At 38.7% G+C, this 20,021-nt stretch overlaps 2 protein-coding genes across 2 annotated transcripts; one reads left to right on the top strand and one right to left on the bottom strand.

The window, feature by feature from the left end:
* Nucleotides 1–6,810: 6,810 nt before the first annotated feature.
* On the top strand, nt 6,811–10,353 carry LOC103448604 (uncharacterized). The gene is made up of 2 exons (XM_008387870.4): nt 6,811–8,051; nt 9,828–10,353. Exons 1-2 carry the CDS (start codon nt 7,590–7,592, stop codon nt 10,182–10,184), a joined length of 819 nt encoding a protein of 272 aa, XP_008386092.2. The 5' UTR covers nt 6,811–7,589; the 3' UTR covers nt 10,185–10,353.
* A 222-nt stretch (nt 10,354–10,575) lies between these two features.
* Nucleotides 10,576–13,282, bottom strand: LOC103448603 (vesicle-associated protein 4-1-like). Its single transcript, XM_008387869.4, has 7 exons — nt 12,516–13,282; nt 12,273–12,343; nt 11,959–12,040; nt 11,625–11,743; nt 11,225–11,302; nt 11,014–11,136; nt 10,576–10,906 (listed from the first exon to the last, which is right to left on the bottom strand). Exons 1-7 carry the CDS (start codon nt 12,757–12,759, stop codon nt 10,847–10,849), a joined length of 777 nt encoding a protein of 258 aa, XP_008386091.1. The 5' UTR covers nt 12,760–13,282; the 3' UTR covers nt 10,576–10,846.
* Nucleotides 13,283–20,021: the final 6,739 nt, after the last annotated feature.

Here is a 20,021-nt window from a genome sequence, read left to right as displayed (position 1 = left end):
AGCATTCAACAAAACATTGTGCAATCTCTTAAAGAAAGTGATCGGCCGAACAAAGAGAGACTGGCACGAAAGAATAAGCGAAGCACTTTGGGCATATCGGACGACACATAGGACTCCTACCCAAGCTACGCCTTATTCTCTTGTATATGGCGTGGAAGCTGTTCTACCGCTCGAAAGTCAAATCCCCTCACTGAGAATGGCTATACAAGAAGGCTTGACTGAGAAGGAGAATGCAAAGTTGCGCCTTCAAGAGTTGGAAGCACTAGACGAAAGAAGGCTCGAAGCTCAACAACACTTGGAATGCTACCAAGCACGGCTATCCAAGGCATTCAACAAGAAGGTCCGCCCAAGGTCTTTCCAAACTGGAGATCTTGTCCTCGCATTGCGTAGGCCTATCATCACAACTCACAAGACGAAAAGCAAGTTCACATCAAAGTGGGATGGACCATACGTAATACAAGAGGTTTACACCAACGGCGCCTACTTAATCATGGCAGAAGACGGCTTGAAGATTGGCCCTATCAATGGAAGATTCTTGAAGCGCTACTACCCCTAAAAGGCCACAACCAAAGCTCCTGGCCCGCAAGAGCATAAACTGTGTACGGCAAAATCATCAGAAAAAAAAGAAGCATTTGAACTACGTTACGACTTGATCTCTTCTTTGGAGGGGTACGTAGGCAGCTCGAATATTCAAAATTTGAGTTCAGTCACACCAAAATAAGGAATAAAGATTTAATTAAAAGTTTTGATGCTATTACAATTTCTTTGTACAAAAAAAAAAAAAAAAAAAACAGCCCAAACTCCAGGCCCAGGCCCGGCTGTCAAAGCCCAAATCTCTCTCAGCTCTTTCTCCCTAGCGAGCCCACCTACAAATCAGGGCCCAGCTCCAGTACACTCGCCTCCTCACACCCGTTCCCATCCACATCCATGCATCCACCACATTCCTTCGCACTCTCAGCCCTGATCCTCGCTCATTCTCTCTCCCCACACCACCAACTTCACTGCCACAAACTGTTCATCCTCTCACTATTCTTCCATCCCCAGCCGGTCCATCTCTCAACTTCTCCTCCAAATACCCACAGAGAGAAGAAGAAGAAGAAATTCAGAAAAAAAAATGGATCAGAGGCCCAAGACCAAGAACATGTGCACCCTTGGACCCGCATCGCCGTCGGTTCCGATGGTGAAGAAGCTGCCGAGGGCCGGCATGAATGTCGTCCCCCTTCAAACCCGATTCCCTATCCATCCTCTCATCATCAAAATCCTCATCGTCTTCGTCAATCTCTTTCTCTGCCGGATCCGAACCCGAGCCCGTTTGGCATAATCGTCTACAGATCCACGCCCGACTCGAACACCAAGTCGGACCCGCCATTTTCTTCCTCTCTGTCTTCGAATCTCGCGACCAGGCTGCCAGACCGGACCGAGAAAATACACCTGGCTTTTTCCAGAAGTGTGAGCTTGCCTTTGACCATGGCGGACTCCGGGTTCTCACCAAGTCAAGGGGAAAGAGGAGGACGAAGGGGGGTGTCGGGAGTGACGAGTCGTAACTGGACTCGGTGCCGACTCAGCTCACGGGTTTTGAATGATAGGTTGTACGTGGGCTGAACGGCGGCCGTCGGCTTAGTCGCGAAGCTCTGCATCATCCTTTTTCATAACACCGCATCAACTACCTCCAAGGAGCACTCCTGGAACTCAGAGTGGTAATTAAGCATGGCCTTAGTGCTCTCCGTATGCTTCTCATGGATAAACGACGCGTCGTCATTTGATACCCTATCGTGGTGGTGCTCGATGTTTCGCTCCACCCTGAACCGCTGCCTGAGCCGGAGCTGCACCAACAGGGCCTTGCTCTTCCATGGCTGCCCACGTAATCCTCCGCAGCCACTAAGCCACCATCTTCATCCACCAGGCTCCTCTCTGCCTTCTCCCCATCTTTTGCCTCCTACAGCTTCTCGTCCGTCTTGTCCACTGCAAGGCAGCAAATAAAAAAAATAAAAAAAAAACAAATAAACAAATAATAAAAAAATGTTGTGGCTATGCTCAGTAGTGGTGCTCAGTGGCTATGCTCAGTAACGGTAGTGGTAGAGCTTCTTCTTCTGCACCTCCGCCATGGCTACTGCCTTTGAATGTGATTGACAAAACCAAAGTTTGTCAACTCACACCCAAAGGCCCTCTCTTCGTCCGTGACAAACAACAACGACGAAGAACTTCAATAAACCGCCGTCAAACGACTAGCCGGTCATGAAGCCTCGACTGCAGCTCACCGTCCGTCGAGTTCCATCCCTACAAAGCACCATATATATAAAAAAAAATAAAAAAAATAAAAAAAAAGAAAAAAAAGAAAAGGTTTTCAAATGGTGACCAGCCACTGAAAGCAAAGAAAAGAAGTGATTGACAGGCACCATCCAAAAGGAAATGATGACAAAAAAAAGAAAAAAAACAAGAAAGACAGGTCATGGTGTATGCTACTATTAGCAAGTATGAATAATTGAAAGGAAGAAAGCAGGGGGAAGACGACGAATTTCCGTCTAAAAATAGGGAGTAAAAGAATAGTGCGCATCAAGTACCATCTAAATAAAATAAAAAGGAGTAACACATCTTAGTCAGATATATGTTTTAGCACGACATACTGAGTAAAATAAAGCATGTCCATTGATATCTCTAAGAAATTACAAATGCGTAAAAAAAAAAAAAAAAAAAAAAAAAAAGAAGCCTTCACAAATGTCACTTATGAGAAGCCTCAGTACTTGAAGCCTTAGTACTCGGCGACTTACGAGAAGCCTTAGTACTTGAAGCCTTAGTACTCGGCGACTTATGTGAAGCCTCAGTACTTGAAGCCTTAATGCTCGGCGGAACCCTAGAAGAGAGAGGCATTGGGGATGGATTATTCGGAGCCTCAATACCTGGTCGAACTTCAGATGACGAAGGAAAAAGGTCCCTCTGGAATACATCCACAAATCTCCGATTGTCACTTTAAACCCAACCTTTGGAGTCCAGCAACTGATCAAACTTCCTCTTCATGCTCGTCGAATAATTATTTGCAAGCACATGCAATTCTCTATTCTCATACTTCAGCTGTCTGATCACTTGATTAAGAACTACCACCTCGGCTGTCAATGATTCAACCTGGCGAGTTCGAACAAGTAAGCGTTGGCTCATGTTGGAAACAGAGTTCGCACACTTGACACTGAGAGCCTGGGACTCTCGAACAGCTAATTCATCAGACCGTTGTGAAAGTATCATATTATCTGTAGGAGTGATAAGGTTTCTAGCTACAACTGTAGCCGTTGCTGCATCCCTCATTACAGAGTCTTCAACTGTAAGAGGGCCATTAGAAGATGAGAAGGACGGGCGCCATATATTACCCTGACGCGGTGCACTTGCGTCACTGCTAAGACTCAAATCTAAACAAATGTTAGATGGGTTAGCCATTCTAAAAAAAAAAGATGGTAAAAGAAAAGGGTTGAAGTGAGTAAAAATTCTCAGAAATACAGCAAGGACGATTTTCAAAGGCGAGCAATCTTCAAAGCGTGCAGGTTGAAAATGATTGACACCTCTTTAAAAAGAAGAGGCAACACAACCACTTGTTCAAAAAAAAAAAAATTAAAGAAATGCTGCTCTTCGAATTTCAAAACCCGGATTTTCCTGCGTAAAATCCGTCAACACTTTTTAGACGCAGTTTCAGCTTTCGGCTATCGCGTGCAACTTTGTCAGAGATCACTGATAAAGTTGAAAAACGTGTGGAGTCCATCATACTCACCTACCCGACGGTTGGCCGACAAAGCATGGGAGACAAGGCACATCCACCCTGCCACTTGCTGTTGGGAGCTCACCATATAATTCGACCTCCATCATCTATAGCAAGACACACCTCCAGCTTGACTCTTCTTCTTTGCCGAAGGCATCTGCAACCAAAACTCAGTTTTCTTCCTCCCTGGAAACGCTTCTTCAGCCAAACCACATCAAAGCAAAGGTATCTCATATCACTAGGGTTGAAAGCAAGAGTATCTCATAGCATGCTTTCACCCTATCCTTTTCTTTGTCCTCCATCTTCATTACGATGACAAGGATAAAGAAAACAATATGTCGGAACCTCCACTCAAGCTCCTGGTAAGGAACCGACTGCTTGGAATCTTTCCTGATTGCTCACCTAGCACTGCTATCGAAGTACCCATTATCTCAACATCTTATGCTTCTAGAGAAGATACCACATCTGCCAGGAGAACAGAAGAGGCGAATGAAAATGATGCATCGAAGCATGTGGAGACAAGCTCAACAAACACATGTGCTGATCATCCGCTACTTCTTCAAAAGAAAAAGTATCTCGTATCATCGGGGTTGAAAGCAAAGGTATCTCATATCATGCTTTTTCCCTATCATTTCCTTTGCCCTTGTTCTTGCCTGCAGAACAAGGAGAAAGGAAGCAATCAGTCGGAACCTGAAATTAAACGTCCGATCAGGAACTGATTGCCAGGAACCTTTGCCTGGTTGCTTACCTAGCGTTGCTCTCGAGTACTCATCTTCAACTGTTGACGGATCTCGAATTTCCTCAGCAAATATTTCAAAACAGTTGATATGGTGTTGGCTCTTTACACTGAAGCTGCCAAACACGGATGAGTGGCTGAAAAGTGATGCTCTGAAGGACCATTTAAAGGCAAAAGGTTGCCACCACTGCTGCTAGGCGAAAGAACTTCCTACGGGTAATTTAATAACTAATGGCCTGTGGAAAGTCAATAACCACAACGGTCTGTGGAAAGTCAACAATTGGAGGAAACCAGAAAATCCTCCAACCCAGTTCAAGAATAAGCCTGTGGAAAGTCAACAATTGGAGGAAACCAAAAAATCCTCCAACCAGTTCAAGAATAAGCTGTGGAAAGTCAACAATTGGAGGAAACCAGAAAATCCTCCGAACCAGTTCAAGATCAAAGCTGTGGCAAGTCAATAAGCGCAACAAAATACGTGCCGATTCACCCACTACCAAAGCGAAAGATCGTCTACCACATGAAGCTCCTTGTGGTCCAATTTCAACCTTCAAGATCAAGCCTCGACGACCCTTGAAGAAAGTGTTCTTCGTTCTTCGTTCATCGTTCTTCCAAGATTAAGCCTCAACGGCCTTTGAAGAAATTTCAAACAAAGTTCAAGATCAAGCCCCAACGGCCCTTGAAGAAATCACCAACCCAGTTCAAGATCAAGCCTCAACGGCCCTTGGATCAACATCTGCAGTAAGGGACTTCAAAACGCATCTTCTACACGTGACAAGCACATGTATACGACGCGCCTTGAAGTGGGGGCATTTGTAGACATCGAAATTTTGGTAAAATAAATGTTGATCAATAATTAAAATTTTAATGTTTATGTGTCACATAAATTTTACACATAGCATGTGAATAAACGAAAAATCAAAATAAATCGGAAAAGTCATCAAACAGGACACGTGTCAACACCTGGCAGAAATGATTTATTTCATCTAATTATTTAAATCCAAAAAATCAAGTTTTGGATTTCTATAAATAGGAGGCCAAGGCATTCATTTTGGACACCAATTCATAACCAATTCAACTCATACCACAACCTGGAAGCTTTGAAACTCAAAAGCTCCCAAGCAAATCCCGAAGGATCAAGATAGCTCTCTTCGTTCTTCGTCAAATCCTCATTCAAAATCAAGCCCCAACGGCCCTTGAAGAACTTCCGCTGATTCAAGATCAAGCCCCGACGGCCCTTTGGATCCACGACGTCAACAAATTTGCACAACTGTTTATCCCAAGATCAAGCCCCGACGGCCCTTTGGACCACCAACATCAAATTCACCCACTGCAAAGATAGAATCAGAGGCTAAATTTGTAGAAGAGATTGTAACCCCTAAATCATCAATACAAATATTATTTTGTACACGTGTTTCTTGTCTTGTTCATCGCAGGAAATTTCCGTGTTTACAATGACCACATCATATTGTGTATGTAATATGGTTTAAAATTTTAATTTCCTAACAATTTTTCAGCTATAAATTCCAGTTTCTAATAATCCAAAACTTTTAGTTTCCTAAGAGCAACTCCACCCATGGAGCCCTCTCCCCTGTCAATCCACTATTCAATCCACCATATTGAACAGTAACTGCCTTAAATGAATAGTAATTACCATTAATGAACAGTAATTGCTATTTACATCTCCACCCTTGGAACCCTCCCCCTGGCAATAAGCAATAAAAATAATAGTTTTTTATGTTTGTTTAAATAATAAAAAATTACAAAAGCTATCTCTCTCTCTCTCTCTGACACAAAAAAAATAAAAAATTACAAAACCCTCGGGCCACAGGCCCGTCGACTCCCCACCCCCCCTTCGCTCGACCTCCCACTCTCACTCGGGCCCTTCCCCGCTGGATTTGCTCCCACCGGCCCGAGGGCCCTTTCTCCTCGCCTGACGCCCGAGCAACCAGCAAGGCTGGAGTTGCTATAAAGGCTAGAATTCTAGAACAAAAAGCCACACATTTTTCCAGAAGGCCAATCGTCTACAAAGACGTATGGAGAGACAAAGTCAAACACCTCTTTTTACTCTCCAAGTCTATTGATTCTTCTCATCAATTAGTAAGTTCTTGACCATTTTATGCTTATCCTTGATCGAGTTTATTTGTATATTGTTTGAATTGTGAGAGTTCATAATTGAAATTTCAATTAGGTATCTCTTCTTTCTAAGTATAAGTTGTTATGAACAAAATTGATGATATCTGTTTTATTTCTACTGCAGTTGCAACTTTTAATGTTTTTTTATATTTAAATCTAGTTAAAACTTGATTTATGCAGGATTATAACTTTATTACATATACTTACTACTTTTAAGTTTACTATTATATAATTTTATATAGACAGCTAAAAAGCTTAGCATTTGATTTCGTTGTAACAAATTTAGCTTTGCCCGCCCTCCGAATGAATCTGGACCCCGCCGCTGAAAACCTAACAACAATATCACACCCAGATTTCACACAGTGCGGGTCAGCCAGAAGCTTTGCCGTCCAATCCTGTGTCTATAAGAATCGGTTGTTTTTTCAACTTCTTTGGTCACCGACCCTTATTTTCTTTTCTTTTCTTTTTGTTGTAATAAGCTTTAGAAAACACCAGCTGTCCTAGATCATGTCTTCTGTAAAAACCAATTAAAAAGGTCACAAAAAACGTAGCCAGAAGGTTGTCTGCGACTTCCATCAAACCCTCACGCTAAAACGACAGCTTTTCCACCACATCTGCGGCTGGTGGAATTGCTCTTTTTATTATTTGTTTCACAAACGACATGCAAACCAACCCTGACAACCTACGTGTCAACCACATACTTGTCTGAAACGGCACCATTGCATTCAACACCGCCCCTAATTAAACAGCAACAGATTTATAGAAATATTCTTGGCCACCTTTCCCTCCCAACCATCCACCGACTCTCCTCCCTTCCAATCTCTCCTTATATTCCCACATCAAAAACCTACATTTACTATTTTTTTTGGGTCTTTTCTCTCTTTTTTGAGCTGATTTATTGATCTGCGTTGTCGCTGCCGCACCGCCGCCGCCACCACCAACACCAGTTAGGCGACGAGACACGACGTAAATAATATTATGGCGCGTGGTCTCCTCGCTTGCTTTGGATCAAAAGGAGGATCCCGCACGTCCCATGAAAAGCCTGCTGCGGGGGCAACAGCGCATGTCTCCGCTGAGGAGCAGCAGAGGAGCGGGCCGGTGCTGGTGGAGCTGTTCTCGTCGCAGGGCTGCAGCACCTCGCCGGTGGCAGAGCTGCTGGTGTCGAGGCTTGGGAGAGGGGATTTTGATGGGACGGACCTGCCTCCTGTGGTGGTGCTGGCGTTCCACGTGGACTACTGGGACTACATGGGCTGGAAGGACCCATATGGGTCGAGCCAGTGGACTGTACGGCAGAAGGCCTATGTCGAGGCCTTGGGTCTGGACACCATGTTCACCCCCCAGATTGTGCTTCAAGGTAGGGCCCAATGTGTTGGCAATGATGAGGGTGCCTTGCTAACCTCGATCAAGGATGCACCTAGATATCCTGCACCCGCATTCCAGGTTCGCATTTCTCATCTGTTCTCGTTATTGTTTTTGTAAATTTAAAAAAAAATTGTTATTAGCACTCCAAAAATCTTATTTTATACTTCAAACTTTCTATATTTGAAAAGAAAAATACATTTGTGAGGAGTATAGAATGAGATTTTTGAAGTGCCAATAACACTTTCCACTCATTGCACTCTAAATTTTTTATTTCATATTCTAAATTTTTTATAATTAAAAAAATTACATTCGTAAAGAAGGTTAATGAAATTTTTAGAACACTAATAAATATATTTTTGTATATTTAAAAATAAGCGGTATTTTATATTAATTTAGATGATAGGAAGAGAGGGAATTTGAATTTGAGATGGAGAGGTTAAAGAAGAAAGGAAGGAAAAATTAATAACGTGAGATGCAATGATGAATGTTGTCAAGTCAAATGCATAACACGCTTTTTATTACAATTATATTTGCAAGTGCTTACATTTATTCTATGATTGTCACCCTAATTATTTAATCTAGATTCGTTGTATTAGTCTTAAAACTTGATATGATCAAAGGTCTATCACTACCTTTATCTTTATTTAATCATATTTTAACCTTAAGGCATGACTGCGATACTTATCTCGTTCCAAAGTGGGAATAGTTTAGAGGAATTATTACATGACATGTACACCCCATCAACCTTCTGGTACACCTAAAATGCAATGTCAACTTTGACACTTCCCAAATGGCGGATGATAACTTTCAGTGTCAAACTTTTGTAGAAAGCTAAAGACTAAAGTAGATTAAGTAATTATGTCTTTTAAAAGCCTATATTTTCTTATATAAGATGTTATGTTGTAACTTTGAATCTGAATTATTTTATGATACATATTATGTCTTGTGTTCTCAAAATTTCCGCCTAGCGCCGCCTAAGCGTTAGGCGGTTGGCTACCATCCCGATTAATGTATAGGTATTTGAAAATTAAGAAATGACGCCTAGACCTACTGAGACACCCGTCTAAACCGCCTAGGCACTCGCCTAGTCAGCCTAGACCCGCCTCGGTTGTGACTCACTTAGATATAAAATAGATAACTTTTATTTTGCATTTTAGTTTTTCAATAAATTGTAAGAGACTTGTTGAATACTTAAAAGGAACACACATTATATACTTGTTATCCATGTTTTCATTATGTTCTAATAGCTCATAATATATATGTCATTCCATTTTGTAGTTTATGATGAAGTCATATATATTTTAAGTATAAACAGACATTTATTTACATGAAATATAAATTAAATCCACCTAGTCCACCTAGGCGCCCGCCTAGATCCCGCCTAACCGCCTAGGTGCCAAGTCCCAGCCCGCCGTCTGACTAGCGCCTAGCGTCTTTTAGAACCTTCATTATGTCATGTCTGAAACGTTACGTTGTTAAATTTTGAATCTAATCTATGTATTTAAACAAGAGGTCACGTAATTATCCGCAAGTCTAAACTAAGATTTGGACATTAAAAAATGTTGCCATTAGAAGGATTTTGGTTATTAGAGTAAATTCATCTCTTGTGGCTAGTCACACTTGGCTAATGTCGTTCACAAAATTAAGGCTATGTTCGATAACTATTTCATTTTTGTTTTCACTTTTCTGAAAATTGAATTTTGTTTGGTAAGTAGTTTCAAATTAAAAAAAAATGAAAATTACTGAAAACTGAAATCTACTTTTTGGTTTTCAATTGCATATATGAAAATTAAGAATAGTTACTAAATAGTGAAGGATAATTACTAGCAACTTGGTTTTGTTATGGATGAACAGGCAACATTCCAAAGGCCATCGCCGGACTCCATGCAAGTATCCCTAACAGGGTCATTGAGGTCAAAGGTGGACAACTACGGTGTCAATGTGATGGTGGCGCTGTACGAGAACGGGCTGATCACCGACTGCCCCAAGGGAGAGAACCAAGGACGTGTCCTGTCCAACGACTTCGTCGTCCGACGACTCGAAAAGCTCTGCACTGTCAAAGACATTGCTGCAAAGAAGACCATTTCCGGAACCATCAACTTCTCCTTGTGGGAAGGTTTCAATCCAGCCAAATGTAGCATGGCCCTCTTCGTTCAGAACCCTTCCCATCAAATTTTTGGTTTGCAGAACTTTCAGCTGCCGGACAACTGATACGGAGGGCAATTATATACAGGATGTGTTCATAGTAGGGTTACTCATTTTTTTTCTTTTCTTTCAGTTTGTGTTTTTCCTTTCTTGTTTCTGCGATTTGATATTTAGAAGATGGGAGAGAAATCTGCATTCACGATTATAAATATTCTTTTCGGATTTTCGAATTTAATTCTTTGAATCACAACTTACCGGTTTGAAAGATGATGATGGACAATCTACAAGCTGAACATTCAAACCCATAAAATTTCTTATTGTACATATGAGAAGTAGGTCAATAGGTCAGTTGGCCACGGCATCCACCTTCTACCACCGATGTTCAAATCCTCGAATCCTCATCCACGTAGATTAAGATAGTTTAAAATATCACCTTGTCAAAGAACGAGAATTCAAATTTCCAAGAACACTAGGGTACCTCAACATTGAAAATATACAAGCACAAGCACACTGATTGCTATAGAGTTGTTCACTTATTTTCATCCTAAAACAAAACCAATTATCTACAAAAGGGCAGCTCAACCCGGAGCCATCTACTTTCCATAGTAGTTCACAATACCTACTTCCTCACACTATGATAACCTCCCCACCATTTATCCGAAAACTGATGAGCAAAAGAAGCTCCCTTCCAATCCAAAGGCACTTACAGAAAAAGGTAATCACAGTTTTTACACCGAATCCACTGCTTCAACCTGTTGCCGGGCCAAGTATTTCTCCCTTCGCTCCTTCTGAAAAAAAAAAAAAAAAAAAACCAAAATGTTATGCATAAGCACATAAGACTAAACGTTTAACCCATTGTACTACGGATCAGATGTTATATTGGTGAAATTCATACCCATTCGTCTATTACAAGGCCTTCCCCAACATCCCGAGGAGGGTCTGAGTCTGCAGGAGGCTTCTTACGCACTTCAAGTGCAGCCTCAGCTTCAGCCAACTGTCTGTTCACTTTTTCCAGAGCCTATAAACCACAATGTCAAATGCTGGAAAGAAGGTATTCTCTACGAGATGGAAACACAAATCCCATTAAATAAGTCACAGTAACTTACAGGACTAGGGTGCTCTGCATTCAAAAATACAACCCGCAAAATTCGCTCAACAGTCACTTGATCCTTTTGTTCATCAAACTGGATGAAAAGAACAGGTCAGTTAAACAAAACTAAGGTCATCAATTGTATGATCCAATTCTATTGGATGACCCCGATGGACATCATCAACTGTATGATCTTAAAAGCAACAAAACACTAAAACTGACGATAATAATTTCCGACCAAAGAACACAAATGTAAGCAAGCTACAAAATCAAATTCCACAAAAGCTGAATAAGGGTAGCATAAGCATAATATGAACAACTGGAAACTAGCACTCGATTATCCTGTCAATGTAGGCATAAAATACAAAACGTGCTATGACGATGAGCAGTAAGTCGGCGAAAGAGAACTATATTACCAGCTCAGGCGCATATTCGATTCCTGCGTTCACCTTGAGGCTCATAATCTTGAACTTAACCTTGGTCTTCTGATCCAATTGTTTCTCATTTTTCTCGGGTTGCTCCACAAACCTAAACACTGTCCATCGCCAAATCCATAGTCAATACAACAAACAACAACAAAGTCTTTTCCCACTAAGTGGGGTCGGCTATATGACAAATCCATAGTCAATAAAAAAACATAAAAACAATGATTAAATCTAAAGTTAAAAATAAGTAAATAATCCACCAGTGGAGCATCCAAAACATAAACATTTGTTATTTGTAGCAACAGAGCAAGTGCAAGGCCATTACCGGTCGCAATTAGGCTTTCTCCCGGAGCAAGTATACCTCCGGGAGGACGCATAAAACAGCTTTTCGGGGCAGTAGTTTGAAACTAAAGGAGCCAAAACAAAACAATTCAACGGGTCAATGAAGCTACATACAAAAATTGATAAAAATCACATGGAAAAAATGAACAACAAAATAAATTTAAGTAACGCATGTAAATAAATGCAACATAACCCACATAAGAAATAAATAAATGCATTCTAAATTCTTGCTTAAAATACAAGTAATTATAACAACATAACTTTTAAGCTTGATGTCACAGAGGAATAAGAAAACACCTTAAAAGCTACATGTGACCTGCTACTGTTCTTCAATCGGATCGCACTTTTCACCTGTTTCCCAGGTTCATCTACAAAATTAAACCCACAAGAACATAATTCGTCAGCTACAGTAATAACTGCTTTTTCTAAAAGCACTTTATAACCAATGCAGGTACAGCAAGCGAAAAGTCAAAGCTTCAAACCCAATTGACCAAAATGGCAAAGTCAGCGAGGGCGTTCAAATGAGAAACGGCGACATACAAGGGAAGTAGAGTTTGTTGGCGGGGTCGAGCCGGAGTCGGCGGCGAGGAGGGAGAAGCGATCTCGCGACGGAGGACACCGTTTTGGGGTTGGATTTGAATCCGTAGCCGTGGAGTTTCTGCGTGGAAGAGGAAGAAGAAGACGACGTTTGGCCTCCCGACTGCCAGAAGGGGCAGAGGGTGAAGAGCTTCGTGTCGGAGGCCGACTTGTGCCGCTGGTGGTGGTAGCTGTCGACGATGGCCATGCTTTCTTCACCGGAATCCGATACCTGGCATCCAATTAGACAGCCGGTGATTGAAGTCGCGTGTTTTCGTCCGTCGGTTAGAAATCTCTCTCTGTAGAATCGCCGGGAGCTCCTCTCTCTCTCTCTCTCTCTCTCTCTGAGACTCTCAGTGCATCTGTGATTTTAGAGTGGAATTCTGCCAGGGTGTGAGACATAAATCGGATGGGAGGAAATGATCTGCTGCCACGCATTCCAGTTAATTCGCCTGCACCCACCACGTGTAGTTGTTTTATTAGCGGTTCCAGGGGTCGCTTTCTTGACATTAAGCTACGTGTCGTATTGGCCTTTGAACCCGCCACGTGTCTATTTATCTGACCGCGATGATATTTTAGGGGCTTCGTAACTGCCGTGCTTAAAACGATAAATCGTTCCGCCGTGACGACGACGACGACATAGAGAGAGAGAGAGAGAGAGAGAGAGAGAGAGAGAGAGAGAGAGTTGGTGGGTGGGGTTTGGGTAAATAATGTCGTTTCTGTCGCTGAATGGGACGCATCCGTTAATTGGCGTTTAGGTTATTTCTTGGGCATCAATTTCTCTAGTGTGGCAAATATTCCTCTCCCTTATTATACTTTGGATTTAAGTTATTTTAAGGTTAAGCTAGGATCTAAGAAATTTTTATGTTTTGTAGCGTTGATGTGTAACTAAGCAACATATTCAAACAATAAGTTATAGGAAATATAATTAGGTGTGAGATTTATTATTATTATTATTATTTTTTATTTTTTATTTAGAGGTCTTAAATTCTCATATTAGTAGGACTGATTACGTTCTATAGGTGGGTAACGAATCACCTCAAAGCTCCAAGCAATACGAAAATTTTATTTCTTTTGATTTAAAGAGTGATATTAAGCAACTTAGTACTCTAGTCTAGTGATACTCTTCTCTAGTCTTCACCTATAAGTAAGAGTTGTTTGGTTCGATTTCGTCTTTCTCACCAAAGACAAACTCGAATCAAATTATCTTGATTATGTTTAGCCTACTCCCCTACGTACGTATTAGAAAAAGACAGAGATATCAAACTTTTTTGGTAATTTTATTTATTAGTACTTGCAAGCAAAGTAAATTAATAATTGTTGCATTTCACAAAACATTTGTAGAGATTTCTTAGAAGAAACCTTGTGAAGAAAACAAACGCTAAGTACTCACAAAAGAAAACAAACGTTAATAAAAATAAATAAATACTAAAATTTTGTGATTAACTAAAGAAGCTGCTCAAACCACGAGGAGCAATTCATAATACAAGAGCCATTTTGCAAAATTTCATGTTTATGATTGGAATAATTGATTTTATAAATCTTCGTAAAAAATTAATGAAATATGAGATTGCTTAGTGTATAAAAACATACGAATGAAGTCGGTAAAAGTATAATGAACCGTCTATCCATTTGTTACATTTAATGACTTTTATTTGAATTCATTTTTTTACAAAGATAATCTTTACATAATAATTTAAAATATTAATAATTTTGATTTTAAACATAAAATTCTGTAAATCGATCATAAAGTGATTTAAAAATTGATCTCTCTTCAAGTAGCCAAACATGAAAGTTTGTTCGAATCTAAATGCTAATACAAGTTGTTTCCAAAAAAAAAAAAAAAGGCTAATACAAGTTCCCACGGTAACGGGCAAACCAGTTGAGTCTTATCAACTTGAAGGAATTAATTAACGTAAGCGAAAAGGCAATGGGAATTATTAATTAATTGGGTTGAGGTGGGTATGGGTACTTAATGATGGTATGAAAATGGGGGAAATTAGGTGTGGATTTTTTAATTGCATTTACAAGATTAGTTGGCTAAGGTGTGCAGAATATTTAGTGTGGTGGTTAGGAATTGATTAGGTGTATAATGACGCTTCTTTTCTAGGGCCTCATCGAACACTAGATCATGATCCAAATCCAACATTCTTCAAGCCTTGGATCTTAACCACACTAGATGAGCCCAAAAGCATAAACCGCCTTAAACTCGTACCCAACTTCAACACCAGTACTAAGGTTTAATGATATTTTTTTTCACGTTTACTCTTATAAATAGTAAAGGCCTTGCATAGTTTTAGGATGGGTCCATAGAAAAATAAATTTATAAAAAGTAAAAGAAGGGTGTTTTTAGAACTTTATTAAATTGTTTTAGGTGTCCAGAAACGGAACTTGGATGTACATAGAACCACTAAATACCTGCTAGCATATGCCCCATACTTTGTGTTTGAAAATGATTATAATTTTAATTTTAAAATGGGAAGGAGAAAGGGAGAAAAAATGGAATATGAATTAGAGAGATGAGTTTTCTTTTTTATATTTTACTTTTTTTTAAATTAGAGGATGTTAGGATCACCCTTAGGTAAGATTTTGGAAAAAAAAAAAAAACTGTAAAATTTAGTTTGAGTGAATTAAATTTACTGCCCATGATTTTATTTTGTGGTAGAAGACAAAATTATATTTTTACCTCTTCTGATTGACAAATAGAGTTTATTAATGTAGTTTAGATTAATAAACCCGGACCTAAACTTCAAGTTCTGAACCATGGATCTCGAAGACTGGTGGGTTGCCTTCGGGCCTTCCTCTTTAGTCCTTGCAAACTTGCAACTTGAGTTCAAACACCTTCTGTTCTTGTAAATTAGTGTTGAATATTGTTTGTAATAAAATAATTTATTAAATAAATCATATATCTCAAATCCCAAATCATGGGCTCAATCTCCATGGTACCACAACAAGAAAAAGGAAGCACTCTTTCCATAACGAGAAGATAAATATTATGCGATTCCAACAAGAAAAATTGTGCACATAATTTAATCTTATAAGGATATAAGATCTTCTAGTTAGAACTGAAGAAGGGACACATAATTTAATCTTATAAGGATATAAGATCTCCTAGTTAGAACTGAAGAAGGGACACTAATTGTGCAAGGGGATTCTTCTCTTCAATAATTCAATGAGCAAATTGAATAAGTAAGATTAAAATACATACAAGTCTTACTATTAGAAGTTGATGAAAAGGAGATTTTTTTTTTATGTCTCAAGAAAACTTATTACATATATCATTTTACGTTTATAATTTAAGTAAAGAAAAATACATGGTGTTATAATTTAGGTGAAATAATATCACGCCGTTACCACTTAGTACTACAGTCTAGTGATATTCTTCTTTACTGGTAAGTGAGAGGTCTTAGATTTGATTCTCGTCCAAAGTGAAATTGAACCACATTATTACTAACCCATTATGAGGCTTAGCCCACCCCTCTACCTCCTTAATGTAGATAATATTATTTGTTAAACAAAAAAATAAAAATAACACCACGGGAGAGTCCTTCATAAAAAGAAGGAGGCCTCGTGACTTATATACATCAACTAAAAAATATACCAGAATTTGTAAAATAGTTCTTGTTTATATTTATACATATCATCTCTTCCACAAACTGTTTGCAAGTTATAGGCCTAGCCACCATTTCTATCACAACAAAATTTTTAAAGGAATTTGCCGCAAATATCTATCCCCTCATCATCTTAACAGAAAATGATACAAGGATGATCTAATTTTTAGTTGGGTCCCCAGCAGATTAAGTGAATAAGATTTTCAACCTTCTCTCTTCTTCTCTTATCCTCAAGGGCCATCGTATTTGGCGGACTAGCAGCCCTAGCAGCAGTAATATTGCGCCAACCGGTTTTGGCCTCATTGGCAGCAGCTGATGAGTGATCTGCCGTAGCCGAAGCATCCATCTTGCGCTGCATGGACTTCAACGCCATCTCAAACTTGCACGCCTGCCTTTCACCTCCCATCTTTCTCTCTCTCTCTCTCTCTCTCTCTCTCTCTCTCTCTCTCTCTCTCTCTTCTTCTTTTCCTAATTTTATCAAAATCGCAGAGCAGAAAGAAAAAAAAAATATAAAGATATGATTGTTTTTGTAAGGTGGGAAGATTGATCACTCAACAAATAAAGGGAGTACGATTTTTTTTTCTTGTTGCTGAGAAAAGCATGTCAACGTGTATGTATGTATATATGGGGAAGAACTCTGAGTGGGATTGTTGAAAACTGTGACTGAATTGGAAATCCAGGTTTATGTAGCTCCCAGATTTGTGGTGCTGGTTTTCTAAATCAGCTGCTATTCTCTGGTTTTTATAATGTTTTAACACGTGGTTTAGAAAACAACCTTATCATTAAGTATCTCTAGTTTAATTAGAACCAGGATCCTCTCCTGAGCAATTCTCTAGGGATCCCGCAATCTTGTCAATTCATCGTATATCGTGCAGTCATAAATCATTTAAAATTTAAATTTTAAAATTCAAATATGAATAGTATTTAACAAAAACTGACCGCACAATATAAAATGAACGAACAAGATTGCGAGATCCTTAAAATTCCTAGAGAATTGCTCTCACTGGTTCGTTTAATTAGGCAATCGCCTATTGACATCAGACTCGATGAAAGCTTTTTGACGTTTAAGAAATACTCCAAAAAAAATGCCGTCCTCTATTATTTATAAATAAACTAGGAATAAGTGTAAGATGCATGACGTTGTGGTTCGGTTTAATTTCGAAACATTTTGGTTCGATTTGGATTTAAGCCGGTTTGGATAGATTTAAATTGAAACCACACACTTCAATCATGAAAGATAAAGGTTTGACAAGAAAATATCATGAAAGATAAAGGCTCAGCTCAAGTTGGTTTTATTTATGCATCAAACTAATAGCTTAATCAATCCATTAACTGATCAATTTGGAGTGATTGGTTTCCTTACATAAGGAATTCCTTAATATATATTAAAGAAAACTTCTTAAACTTCTTACATGTATATCTACGCTAAGACAAGATAAGATAGATTACTTACTATGACGGAGTTCATTCTCAACGAAGCATTACCAAAGTTTTTTTTTTAATCCTTTTTTAATCTAGCTACCAAATCGTAATTGAGTCACAATTATTTTTTGGCAACAAATTTTGTTAAATGTGGGACGCATGCTTAATACTAACTCTTGGATTGAATAAATCGAATGAAGATTGAAAGACATAAAAAATATTACTATGCAGGAAACATTACCCTTCAATGAAATTTATAAGGATTTAAAGTTCATAATTCTTGCTTTATAAGGATTTTACCCAAATATTCTAAGGAATACATGCTAAAACCTCTAAAGTTCTCAAATGATCGATATTAATTTTTTTTTTCAAGATATACCGATATCAAAATATTAAACCGAAAGTGTGACTAACATGTAATTACAATTACATTTGTCACCAAAACAATGACCAATCACTCGATAGGCTAGTTCATTGACATGTGTTAGGATGATATTTTACACATATTTTGTACCCTTCTTGTTTATTATGTAGTCATGATCATGTATTAAATTGTTGAGTTTATTGCACTTTGGGTATGTTTTGTAGGAACAAGGTTTTGAGAACAACAGATGAGATTAAACGCTTAAATACAAGAAAACTTGACGATTGCCAAGTTAGACTGTGGTATTGTTTTGGGCTGGAAAAATAAGAGACAAATTAGGAAGTTGGACTGGTCAAAGCTTTAATTAGTTGGCCCATTGGAATGGACTTATGCAAGATAGTCCAAGGATGCTGCGGCAAAAATAAAAGAAGAGGTAGGGGATTTTAAAGAAGGGCAGACTAGTGGAAAATATAAAAGGGGGAGAACGTAGCGCCGCAAGAAAAAAGAGGAGAATAGAGAGTAGAATCAGGGTGTGCCGCAAAGAGAGAAGGTCACAGATTTCCTGGGCGTATACGCACACGAATACAAAATTGGAGTTTTGGGTTTCTTTTATAGGAAAACTAATGAAAAGGGCTTGAAAACTTTGAGTTTTAATGATAAGGACAAAATAAAGGGTAAAGTGAATAGTACCAGGATTGACTTTTTAGTGTAAAAATGTGGTTTTTCGTTAAAGTGAACAGTACCGGGTGCTTTTCGTTAAAGTTCCCTTCTTTTATTTCATTGAATTCATCCATGTTTGTCATTAGTTTAATCATGAACTAAGTCCTTTTGCTAGGACTAGGTTGTACTCTTATCATGAACATATAATTCTTGTTATTTCATATTAATCTCAGTTATTTTCCATGTTGAGTAATTGTTATTGTGCTTTGTCGTTATCAAATAACTGGCCATTATATGTGTGAAGAACTAAATTGTGAATGACATGTTGAATTTAGTAGATTGCTTCTCATAACAATTACCATGAATTACATAATTGAGTAAACATACTGGTTATGATTTGTGTAGCTTTGTGCAATTATCCATTAGCGTAAAGGGTTTCAATTATCAATATATGTTGCTAGACATAGCATGGGTAGATAGTTAGAAACACAATTAGTATATTCTTACAAAAAATATTGACGAATCAAGGGATAGTTGCTAGCAACATGAGAATAATTTGATGTTAATATGAATAACGAGATTAGATAGGATTGAGAATGAGGAACCTGATGTCCTAGTGCTTCCATATATTAATCTTTTACAATTCATTCACTTTTACTTTGTGTTCGATTAATTGTTATTTTTACCTTCGTTTTGTTTCTTTGCATATTTGAATTTGTCAACGTAATCCTTCTTTTATTTAAGTTTAGTTTGAAGTCAATCTCAATAGTAAATATAGGTTAATTTGATCTTTGTTTGAACGTCACTCTACTTATCACTATATTACTTGGACGATATTGAAGGATTATTTTGTGAAAAACATGTTCATTTGAGCAACATCAATAGCATGCAATTAACAAATTTAAAGGCGGAATCATGCTTGTATGCACTCAAAAACAAAACATTACCCATGAAATTCAAAGCCTAATATATTGGTGAACCTTGACTCAATTTAAAACAACATTTGTTAGTTGAGAAATTATACCTTTGTAGATTCCTCTTTGCATAAGCAAAGGCTAATCACCCAAAGAGAGGGCCTTCATTCCTTGCATCCTAGATCTATGGATTTGGATGGATGAAATGGTTCTCCAAGTTCCCAAAATTGAGAACCTCTAAGTCTCTTCACCAAGGTTAGATTGGAGAAGAAATGAGTGACCTTGGTGTAGTAGGATTGCTAGCTAAACCCTCCAAGGAGGCCGGCCACTTTAGAGAGAAAGGAGAGCTTATGTTATCATCATTTCCCCAAAAGAAAACCCTAAATGAATTTTGGCTATAAAGTCATATTTATACCTTAATTCATTGGAGTGGCAAACTTGTAAATAAGTCCAAAACTCACTCCATCTCTAAATGGCCGGCCTTAGGGTATTATTGGGC

The sequence above is a fragment of the Malus domestica genome, chromosome 11 (genome assembly GCF_042453785.1).
Source record: "Malus domestica chromosome 11, GDT2T_hap1".
Taxonomy (NCBI): domain Eukaryota; kingdom Viridiplantae; phylum Streptophyta; class Magnoliopsida; order Rosales; family Rosaceae; genus Malus; species Malus domestica.
This window is presented reverse-complemented; position numbering and strand designations above follow the sequence as displayed.